The sequence below is a fragment of the Dipodomys spectabilis genome, unplaced genomic scaffold, assembly GCF_019054845.1.
Source record: "Dipodomys spectabilis isolate Male_0828 unplaced genomic scaffold, ASM1905484v1 ptg000046l, whole genome shotgun sequence".
Lineage (NCBI taxonomy): Eukaryota > Metazoa > Chordata > Mammalia > Rodentia > Heteromyidae > Dipodomys > Dipodomys spectabilis.
The window spans coordinates 9629964-9641786 of record NW_024870723.1 but is presented as its reverse complement, the minus strand read 5'-3'; the positions used below and the strand labels follow the sequence as shown (position 1 = coordinate 9641786).

Sequence of the window (11823 nt, the reverse complement as noted above, 5' to 3'; positions counted from 1 at the left end):
TGTGTGTGTATATATAATATGTATATTTGTTTAAAAAAAAAGGTTTAGAAAAAAATCAACACACTGAAGGATCCCCAACTCTGATCATGTAAACGGCCTTTACGCTGGGCGCGGTGTGGGCCTCCGAGTGACTCCTGGAGTGTGTCCCCAGCCTCAGCTGGGCTGGCAGGCCTGTTGGTGTCAGTGGTGAGGACAGCCTTACCCAGAGGCTGCCTGCTTCAGCAGCTCTGGCCCAACGACCCACCAGTATGCATCATGGATTCCACTTAGGTACATTCTGGTCCTGGAACAAGTCACAGAATCACACATGTGGCCAAGGAAGGCAACAAGAGGTGGCGTGTTCTCTGCAGGCAGCTGCTCTCAGCAAGTCTCTTTGCCTTGAACCCCGGTGGCTGTCTTTATGGAGCTCAGCGTTCGGTTAAACCAGGTCTTCTTGGCTGCCTGCACCTCATTGAGGGCAAGGCCCAAATGATGCTCCAAGTCCTGTGGGAGGAACGAGGGGATGAGGCATTTGAGATGCTAACTTGGGCCGCATGTGCCCGTTACCTGAGTATTAGCACCTGCCTCACTCTGCCGCAGCATAGAAGCACCTCCAGGATCCTTCGTGGAAGGCCCTCCCTCCACGGGCAGTGGGCGGTGCTTCCTGCCAGGCATGCTCCTTGTCTTTTCCCTCTGAGCACCAGGCCGCCCGCTCTGATCACAGCTCAGACACGCCGAGACGCTGCTCCAGAGGCAGTCCCACCAGCTGCTATCTAGTGCCACCTGCGACACATGCAGTAAGGGAGGGCTGCCTGTGGCCTCAGACCTGCCTGGTGTTGGTACTGGCAGGATTAGCAACGTAGCAGAAAGATTAAAAAAAAAAAAAAAAAGCAAAAAGCAAAAACCAGATTCCTTCACCAGCATGGAGGTTCTGAGCTGGTTGTGTGATGGGAGTCGAGGAATAGAACCCTTGTTGCTGTGCTCAGCCTTGCCTGCACATCCTAGTGCTCAAACCGGCCTGACAGAAGACTGGGACAACCTGTGGTGGTGTAAGGTTACTACCCAGGTTGAGATCCAAGATGTCAGCGCTGGAAGCCAGAGGTGGTGAGATTACATGTGTCATTCCAGCTACTTGGAAGATGCGAGCTAGGAGGATTATGGATCCTAGCTAGCTGGGGCAAAAAAGTGGGCAGAGAACAAGCCAAATATGACAATGTAATCTTAGCACATGGGAAGCATAATTAAGGGATTCAAGTCCAAGGCAAGAAGCACAAAATCTGAAAATTACAGCAAAAAAGGGCTGGAGGTGTGGCTCCCGTGGTAGAAGGGCTTGAATTAAAGCCCAGTAACATCCCCTCCTCCCTTCCCCCCCCCCACCAAGTGAGTAGAGCTGTGTGACTTTACTTATTTTGTGTGTGCACAAGGCCTGTGACTTGAACTCAGGGTCTGGGTACTGTTCCTTAGATCTTTTGTTCAAGACTACCATTTTATCACTTGAGCTACAGCTCTAGTTCAGGATTTTTGGTGGTTAATTCAAGGTAAGAGTCTGTCTTTCCTGACTGGGCTGGCTTTGAACTGAACTGTGATTCTGATCTCAGCCTCCTGAGTAGCTTAGGATTATGTTGTAAGCCACTGGTGCCCTGCTGAGCTGTGTGATTTTAAGGCATGTGTTCTGTGTACCACTAAAGAGATGGAAACTATGTAGGTAATCTTAAATTTTATAAAATACAAATCCTTAGGACAGGCTACTAAATAAACATCCACTGATAAAAAGTATTGTACTCTTTGCCTGATTTATGTAATTGTAACCCTTCTGTTTTTTAGCATTTTCAAATAAAAACAATAAAATTTAAAACTAGAACAAAAGCAAAAAGTGTTGTGTTTCTCCCATGAGGATTACACTCAAAATTTAAAAGGGGTTGGAGAGAAGATCCTAAGCCCACACAAGTCCGTTTTATGTGTGTGTCCGTGAGGGAGAACTCTAGTCCACATCACAGAACCCGTTCCACAGTGTGTGCTGCGTGCCACCGCCATTACCTGGATCTTGCACTCGGCTTCCACCAACTGGAGCTTGGTCTGCGCCAGTTCCAGCTCCATTTCTCTCAGCTGGTTCTTGAGTGTCTCCTTCTCTTCATCTGTGTCCGCATCCAAAACCTCCTTGCTTGAGGCGATGCCTTTCACATGTCCTTCTTTGTTGAAAAACTCCCGGCAGCGGTCACAATCATCTACTTTTTGCTGAAATTCAAGGGCAGAGATGAGAGGGCAGAGGAGCCGCTGTTCAAGGCGGTGTTTGTCTTTGGAAATTGACAGGCAACATACCTGGCATTCCATACCAAAATACCAATTACACAACATCTGATCTAGAAGTTGCACTGTTAGAAACACAGGCTAGTCAAGATGAGGCTGCGCTGAGATAAAGCTTTGTGTACAATGACTTTTTTCCTGTGGAATTGGGATACCGAAACTGTCCAAGTGGGAGCTGTTTCTTCAAGGTGGGATGTAGACTCTAAAAATCCTTGAGGAAAATTTTTTTGTAACATAGGAAATTAAACACTAAAGGCATGCCCCAAAAAGTATATAAAATATGCTCACAAGTTAATATTCTGTATTTCAACAAAATAGGATGTCACTGAATATAAAAATCACTTTAAGTTCTTCTAAGAGATAATTCTGCCAATCAAATCAGAAAAAAGCAATCCACTATAAAACATCCCAATTTTAGAACTGTAAATGCAAAATTAAATGCCAGTCTTAGAAACTTTAGCTGGAGGTGTGGCTTGAGCAGTAGTATCTACCTAGTCCTGAGTTCAAACTTCAGTACTGCCCTCCCCCCAAAATCCATCCCTCCATCCATCTGCTCATTAGGGTCAACAGAACAACTAAGAGAACACAGCCCTTAGGTCAGGGCTTGGGTGTGATTCAGTGATTGAGTAGTCACTTAGCACTTAGCATGCACAAGGCCCTGTGCTTAATCCCCAGCTATTCCTCTTCACCCCCTAAAAAAGAGCTTTATTAAAGTCTTATAGCAGCACCTAAAGATTAAAAAGAAAATGGGTGCCTCTGGTTATGCTGAGGGGAAGTCAGCGCCATCTCATTCTTGGTGTGTAAAGTCTGTGAGCATGGGTCTCTGCTATCTTCCCGTCCCTGAGTTGTAAATACCTAAGTAAGGCATCTTTCACTAAATTGCTCCTTTTGCAAAATATCACAATCTAGTAGAAATAGAACTTAAGTACCAGTCACTCTCCCCATTCCCCTATCAGTAAAACACGGCAAGTCTTCATTGTATTTGGATCCCACGACTGCAGAAGAGTCTCCACAGAACAAGGGGGAGTGGGGCGGGGACACACCTGTTCCCTCCCCCTCCCTCCTGCAGAACTATACTGGCTATCCCATTTGTCCTGGCCAAGCAACCTGGCCGCTGCCTACCTTCCTGATGACATTCTGTGTCCTTGGGCACTGGGACTTTAAGATTGAAAGCTGGGGCTCTTTTGGTCTCATCTGAACTGAGATAAAGGGTGTGGGAGTTGTCAGTCACTGACAGTAGACAGGTACCTCATCTGATACACTGCAGCTTGTGTCATTTATTTTGGAGGGAGTGCTGCTAGTGTGGATTGGACCAGGGCCTTGGCACGTCAGGCCCAGTGCTCTACCACGGGAGCCACTCCCCCAGCCAGCTTCTCTCCCAAATCCTGCTGTGCTGAAGACAGCCATAACATGAACTAGGTGATGTAAAATCTTTTCCGTAAAGGAAATCTTACCCGAATTTTCTCAATTTCCACTTTATTAGCTGTCTGCTGCTTCTCCAATCTTTCACTCAGTTGAGAACAAATCTAAAGAAACAAACAAAACCGCAATCTTTTGAATGATGTAGTCATCTGCACAATCTGCAATTGAGATAAACTCTTCAATGCAGCTCTCAGCAGACAGACTGTTCCGGAGGGTGTGGCTTTGTCAAGCAGAGGTTCCTCCAGCGGTGCCAGCCTCCCAACCAGCATGAGATCCCAGCAGAGAGGGGGAGAAAGATTGATCCAATGTGTTCTAAAGAACGAGCTGCCAGGGCTGGGAAGGTGGCTTAGTGGTAGAGTGCTTGCCTTGCATGCATGAGGCCCTGGGTTCGATTCCTCAGCACCACATAAGCAAAAAGAAAAAAAAAGCCAGAAGTGGCGCTGTGGCTCAAGTGGTAGAGTGCTAGCCTTGAGCTGAAGAGCTGAGGAACAGCACCCAGGCCCAGAGTTCAGGCCCCACGACTGGACCCCCCCAAAAAAAAAAAAAAGAACGAGCTGCCTTGGAGAGAACTGCTTTAGCCCATTAGTGGCCATGTCATTCGGAAGTGGAACTGCTCTCAAGACCCCTGGCTTTCACTCACCACCTGCTGGACGCTGCAATGTGAGGCGCGCTACAAACGTCCTTTTGTGTCCACACGGGACACAAGCAGGTGCAGCGAGGTCTGGAGACAATGTCCTTCCACACCAGGGCATGGGGCCCACGCTCCACCCCCCACACCCGGCCGGCTCAGCGTGCAGGGACCCACCTGCTTGTAGTCACCAATGATGGAACTGTTTTTTTTAATCTCCGATTCTGCCTTGTCGAGTTCCCGGCGGCACATTTCCTTTAACTGACCACATACAAAAGCAAAAGTGAATACGGAGGGGAAAAATCGGAATCTGCTTGGTGCTAAACCTCAGCTAACCAGACAGCTCTGCTTCCCATTCTTCTGCCCTTGGCAGCACTAATTCTGTTCTCGAGGGAGAAAACAGACTCTCAGTGCCCGTGGGCTTCCACAGCTCTTCCCTGCTCGTGTGACCATCCAAGCTGTGGCCTCTTGCTATCCTTGGCGAGGGCCGGGCAGGCCAGAGCCGGGCCAGAGCAGCGCTCAGCACCTCCTGGGTTTACGGACCATGACAGTCACCAACCCGAGGCGGCCGTGTGACCTGAGAGGACCTGAGAGGTTGCCAGGGCGCATGCTCGGTGCATTCTGGGAGTCAGGCCAGTCTGTGCCCATGGAGCGGGCTCCCTTTTGTGTTGCTTTTCATGCTGAATTTCAACCCACCCCAAAGCCCCGCTGCCTCCTTGCAGGATTTCATGGTAAGAAAACCACTATGTTTTACAGAATAAATAAAAAAGGTCCTTGGGCAGAAACTAAAGGCAGTTGTCTCCAGTGCCCATTTTTCAGCTAAATCTCCGCTGGGGGGACGGGGGGGGGGGGGGGGGGGGGAGGGGGACACAACACCTGAGCAGACTCCTCCTCTAACCGGCGCTTCTCTTCTTCTGCTTCGATCAGTTTCTGTTTGGTCATCAGCAGCTCTTTATTCAGTGCATCAGCCTTTTCTTCAGCCTGAAACATAAAGAAGAACCGAGAACCCAAGTCAGTAATGAGAACAAAGTAAAAACCTAGAACCAGAAAGGGTTTCAATTCCCTGGACACAGGGATGGGAAGTGATAGGAAAATGGCTCTAAGTGGGAATGCTGGGACTAGATTCACATGGGAGTGTGTGTGCAAGATGGTGCCTAGGAGCATAGCTTTTGGCACCAGGTAGCTGAGTTTAGCTCTCACTGTTCACTGACCAAGCACCACTGGACAAGTCACTGAAAACCTTTCTAAGCTTCACGCTCTGCATCTGAGTCCAAAGCTCGTGAATATGTCAATCTTAATAATAATGATGTGAGCCGGGCGCTGGTGGCTCACGCCTGTAATCCTAGCTACTCAAGAGGCTGAGATCTGAGGATCGGGGTTCAAAGCCAGCCTGGGCAGGAGAGACCGTGAGACTCCTATCTCCAATAAACCACCAGAAAACCGGAAGTGGCGCTGTAGCTCAAGTGGTAGAGCGCTCGCCTTGAGCTGAAGAGCTGAAGGACAGCGCCCAGGCCCAGAGTTCAAGCCCCACGGCCGACCAAAAAAAAAAAAAAAATAATAATAATGATGTGCTCTGGTGTTCTCCTGAACAACATTTCTTTTGCTTTATTCAACATATGTTGCATTTCACTCTTGTTAAGGAAACTGCCCCCAGTGCAGACACTTCCTTTGATTATCTTTTGTTTTCGTGTGTGTCGGTTGTGGGGCCTGAACTCTGGGCCTGGGCGCTGTCCCTCAGATCTTCAGCTCAAGGCTAGCGCTCTACCACTTGAGCCACAGGGCCACTTCCAGCTTTTTCTGCTTATGTGGTGCTGAGGAATTGAACCCAGAGCCTCATGCATGCAAGGCAACATGAGTTACCTTCCCAGCCCCCTTTGATTATCTTTAATGGCTAGGTTCTACTCTAGAACAGCTACCAATATCTTGTGGGTTGGCTTTTGAGTCCCATGAAAAAATTTGTGGATCCTGATAGCTGGTCCCTCCAAGAAGGGCAACTGGCGAGTGACTAGTGTGTTAGGGGAAAAACAAAGACCAGGTAAGAAGGCTTTACTGGGCCAGGCAGTTAACCTTCTTGCCTCCTGGCGAGGGAGGCTGGTTTTCTGAAACAGAATTTCTGGCATCACTTACTCAACATGGTGGAGTGGGGCTCCTGAGCTTTCCACTCCACTCTACTTCCTCTCACTTCTTTGGTAGGAACAAGGCTGGAACCTTAAATAGGGAAATGAGGCTACATTTCCAAAATAACTAGCAAAAAGCCAGGCTAGAGTTGTGGTTCAAGTGACAGAACAAATTAACAGGGCAAGCCTGAGGCCCTGAGTTCAAGCCTTTGGCACCAGTGGAACGTGTGTATTTGTTGTCTTTTTTATTTATTTTTTTTTGCATTTGTCCTATGAAGTATTAAAAGCATTATAAATGCTCTTTACAGTAATCTACTTTTTTTTTGGTCACTTGTGGGGCTTGAACTCTGGGCCTGGGCGCGGTCCCTGAGCTCTTCAGCTCAAGGCACTCTACCACGTGAGCCACAGCACCACTTCTGGTTTTCTGGTGGTTCATTGGAGATAAGGGTCTCACCGGCTTTCCTGCTCAGGCTGGCTTCATACTGTGATCCTCAGATCTCAACCTCCTGAGTAGCTAGGACTATATAGGTGTGAGCCACTGGCGCCTGCTGTTTTTATTCCATGTACTCATAATCTACTTTATTCAGAATAGCTTCCATCAGTTAGGAGATGTCATTGTTATTTTTCCATACATGTCTATAACGTATTCCAATCAATCTCACCCCCCCACCGCTCTCTGCGCACCTCCTTCCTTCCCAAAACAATTCCAAAAGGTTTCACTCATAGTTGCAAGTAATCTATTTGCATTTTGAGTGTGTTTAGCCTTCTTCATCCTCTTTGCTATGCCAGTCCCCCTTGTGACCAGCAGTAGTGTCATCAGTGGAACTTGTCATTTCCGCCTGGACTGCTGGCCTCTTGCATTATTACTGCAGTGCACAGGCACACATACTTCCTCCTGTACTCAGCACTGCTGTGGGCTGACTGAGATGTGTGGAACAGCCAAGTGACGAACTGGGTTTCCTATCTCAAGAGACTTTTCTGACCGCCATGACTCCCGACTTACACAGAAGGAAGGCAGAGAGGTGTTCCTCCTGAGCTGTCTTTGCGGCACAGCTGGCAGCCGCATGTCCTGTGACTGCCCAGTATGTGTCCTACCCACCCCCACAATCAGCCCATGGCAATGGGAAGGTATACAGAGGCTACTGGACTGACCCAACTGGACTGCTCTGATGGCACCCATTTGTGATGGCACCCTAGTTTATTCACATAACCAAAAAAAAGGGAGAACACCTGAGCATCATAAACATAAACCCATACTCCTGAAGATCAACAGGGAACAGACTTATTCACCTCTGAAAACAGAAAATGCAAACTGGTCATGGGAGAAAAACAAATGGCCTCCTAGTAACATCAGGCTTCCACCTGGGTCCTCCAGAGAGCACGATGGACTCTCCAGTTAGAGGCACTCGGGGCAGGGGCATGGGGATGGCTGCCGTTGCTGGAAGCTGTCAGGGAGAGCTCTGGAGAAAGAGGAATCCTAGAACAACTTACAAGGCAACACACAAACTTGCAATGAAACCAAAGACTGCAGTAAAGCAGAAAAAAAGCAAACACAAGCAGAAGACAAATTCCCATTTGGACAAAGCAAAGAGAGATGTGCTAAAAGTGAAAGGACAGAAAAAGACATCCCATGGAGTAACATGCGCGTCGGAATTGGTTATGCAAGTATCAGGCACAGTAGATTATTCTATTTCTAAAATGCAGGGGCAGCTGATACCATCTCCTTTTCTCACGTTTGAGAAGCTAATAAAAGCATAGACTTTCAAAGAGATAGACTAGTTGCAGAATTTCTGCCTGTTTGGTGCATGGCAAGATCCTCCCAACGCTGGCTGGCTCTCTGGAGTTCAATACTCGGATAAAATGTAAGTACTGAATGTAAGCTCTAAGCAGCCTGGGCCAACCTCCAGGCCCAGAGGAAACCTAAAGCACTAGGTGATCCTCGGAGCCTGGTAGAAAAATAGAAGTCAGGAGCTTGCAAACCAGTCTAGGGGCCAAATCTAGTGTGTGCCACTTAGGTTTATTTTTAAAAAAATTTCGAGAAGTAGTTGTACACGAGTTGCCATTTAACAAGTGGTTTATGAGTATACTGTATCTTGCTTATCAATGTCACCCTTTCAACGTTTTCCCTCATCCCTCCCCGCCCCTCCCCACCCCTTTCCTCACTCTTCTTAATTCTGTAGGATGTACATTAGATTCGTGGCTGAATTATCCCCCTCTTTTCTTCATTTGCCTACTCCTTTTCCCTTGACCCCCACCCTACCCCTTTCAAGTACCCACTTCCTGGTGTTTTATTTTGCTCAACTTTGATTTTGCCTTTTAAAGGAATTATACTATTTGAGTTCTCTCTTGACGCTACCACAGCCAAGGTATGGAATCAGCCCAGATGTCTCTCAATGGATGAAAGTGTGGTGTGTGTATTATAATACACACACACACACACACACACACACACACACACTTATCCGTTAGAAAGAATGATACTCTACCATTTGTTCTTTTTTTTGTCATGGGGCTTGAACTCTGGGCCTGGGTGCTGTCTGTGAGCTCTTCTACTCAAGGTGAGCACTCTACCACTTGAGCCACAGTGCCACTTCTGGTTTTCTGGTGGTTAACTGGAGATAAGAATCTCATGGACTTTCCTGCCTTGGGCTGGCTTTGAACCATGATCCTCAGAGCTCAGCCTTCTGAGTAGCTAGAATGACAGGTGTGAACCACCGGTGCCCAGCATACTATACTATTTGCAAAGAAATGGAAAGACTTGCAAAAAATTATGTTAAGTCAGGACTGGAGAGAAAAAGGATGCATGTTTTCCCCTACATGTGAAAGCTAGACTGAGTGGCAAGTAAGTGTATGCACATGTATTAACTGAAAGATGGCAGATTCAAGCCACTTAAGTTTGGTAAAAAAAGTTCTTATTGGAAAACAGCCATATCGTTCCTTTTCATCTTGCTTTGATACCAAGGTCATGGTTAAGTAGTGGTGAGAGAAAGCAAGGCCCACAAAGCCTTACATATTTACTACCCCTTTACAGAATAAGCCAGCCCTGACACGAGCCAGCGAGACTGTACTTCCTCTAAGGGAGGCCTGTAGTCTAGAAAACAGAAACGCTTCCTGCCGGAAAGCCATCATCTCAAAACCTTTAAGATTAGCAGAAGCAAAGACGAAAGGATAACAGAATCTCTGCCAAGAGAAACTACTAATAAAATTAACCTGTCGCTCAGGCAAACTATTCTAAATTTAAAAAAAGCCCCAGATATGCAGGATAACACATTTTCTTCCTGTTAGGGAGGAATTCAAGAGACTGTAATAAATAAATATTGTTAGCAAAGCACCTCAGGAACTCTGGGCGCGGAAATAAAAGGGGCGAGGAAGCTGAGTGAGAACGGCCGTCCCACTGTCTCTCCAGAGGCAGGTGCTACAGGGAAGGCAAACGGCAAACACCCAACTCCCAGGACTTCACGTGTTCACAGAGGTCAAGTTGGCCTGTGTCAGCTTTCCCTACAAACCATCACTTACGTTATCCAAGTCTTTCCGCAGTGCAATCTTGCTGGTCACCAACTCGTGAGCTAAGTCATCATTTTCCTGTTCCAACCTCATGTTAGCTTCTTGTAGGCGCCTATTTTCCCGCTGAAGAGCAGAAGAAAAAAAAAAAAAATTTACAGAATGCAAAAAAAAAAAAAAAAAAGTCAAGTGGAAACAAGAATACCTCAAGGCCAAATTTCAAAAACAATTCTTGGATCCCTCAGAAATCACAAAGACACGTGACTGGTCCTAACATGTTTCCAAATGAGTAGTTTCTTATTTTGTATCTCCCCACAAACAAGTACTTAACTGATTCAAGTGACCTTATCATGAAGCTACTTCTTTGTAACCGTGAGGAAAGGCCACTGAAGTGTAACAACTGGGCAACTGACTAGAAGCAAAACAGATCTTGTTTCTCATTTGCAAACTCAAATGCAAACAAGTCTAGAAACAGGAGGAGTGAACTTTAAAAAGGAATCAATAGCCATGTGGCAGTAGCTCATGTCTGTAATCTTTGCTACTTATGAGGCTGAGATCTGAGGAGTACAATTTGAAGCCAGCCCAGGCAGAAAAGTCTGTGAGATTCTTTTCTCCAATTAACCACCCGAAGGCCTTGAAGTGGAGCTATGGTTGAAGTGACAGAATGCCTGCCAGTCTTGAGCGTAAAAGCTCAGGGCCTGCCTGAGGTCAAGCCCTAGATTCAATAAAGCTAGTTACAGACAGTATGGAGTGAAAATCCTCAAGCTCCTACATCATCCAGCCATAAGCAAACAAACCTCGTATCGCTCGATGGGGTCTTCCTGTTGGGCCTGTTGTTCTCTCATGGTGTGATATTCTTTCTCATATTTTTTCAGCTTTTTCTGATTAATCTGTAGGATAAACAACAGCACAAATTGTGAAGAATCAGGAAGCGCTAGTGCTTCACTGCCAGCGCTCATCACCTGGGCCAGGCCACTAGGCAAAATGTGTTTCCCCATTGGGGATCAGAACCCGCAAAGGCCCAAGACACTGTTAAGTATCAGTACCCAAGGCTTTTCCTGACAGTGTCAGAGCAAACACCTTACAACGTCTCCCTCCTAACTCTTATTTTTTATAATTGACTCCAAATCCTATCATCATCATCACCATCATCTACTATTTTATTTAGCACACGCCAATACTGCTGCTAAATGTGCTCATAATTGCTCTATGGGGTGGAGGAGGAGCTATTTTATCATCCTCATTTTAGGTATGAGGAAGTTATGTGGTTGATCACAGATAAGGGCTTGGAAGATCAGGGGCTGGAAGGCTTTGAGGCCAGGCCACTAGACTCCATCCAAAGTCTGTGCTGTCGCCACCTCACTCTTGTAACTGCGTCCTATCCACTAGCTCTGCTGTGCTGCCTTCAAACAGGCATTGTCTCTTGGCCATTAAAAACACAGACCTGGAAATTGAAGTGTGATGGTATCTCTTGTAATTAAAGCACTAAGGAAGCTGAGGTTGGAGGATTGTGAATTTGAGGCCCTACCATATCTGGGATGATGGGCACATGCTACTGCACCTAGCTTTTTTGGGGGGGAGGGGGACAGGCCTGTCCTGGGGCTTGAACTCAGATCTCTGAGCTTTTTTGCTCAAGGTTAGTGCTCTACCATTTTGAGCCACAGTGCCGCTTCCTGTTTTCTAATGATTGACTGGAGAGTCACACAGACTTTCCTGCCCAGGCTGGCTTCCAAGGGTGATCTAAAGATTTCAGCCTCCTGAAAAGCTAGGATTACAGAATGAGCCACAAGTGCCCATCTTTGCCTAGCTTTTTCTGCTGTAATTGGGGTCCTACAAACTTTCCAACTTGGCGAACCCTGAACTGCCATCTTT

The 11823-nt window shown here is 46.9% G+C and overlaps 1 protein-coding gene across 5 annotated transcripts in view; it reads right to left on the bottom strand.

Moving 5' to 3' along the window:
• Positions 1-9: 9 nt before the first annotated feature.
• Rabgap1 (RAB GTPase activating protein 1) overlaps positions 10-11823 on the bottom strand; it is a 156022-nt gene continuing 144208 nt past the window's right edge. For all 5 annotated transcript variants that reach the window (XM_042678642.1, XM_042678644.1, XM_042678640.1 and 2 more), the window contains exons 20-26: positions 10749-10841; positions 9967-10077; positions 5210-5314; positions 4511-4594; positions 3738-3809; positions 2017-2214; positions 10-483 (exon numbers count right to left, since the gene is read on the bottom strand). In XM_042678642.1, the coding sequence (XP_042534576.1) occupies positions 361-483; positions 2017-2214; positions 3738-3809; positions 4511-4594; positions 5210-5314; positions 9967-10077; positions 10749-10841 (786 nt within the window). In that variant the 3' untranslated portion in view covers positions 10-360. The remainder of the gene's footprint in view (positions 484-2016; positions 2215-3737; positions 3810-4510; positions 4595-5209; positions 5315-9966; positions 10078-10748; positions 10842-11823) is intronic.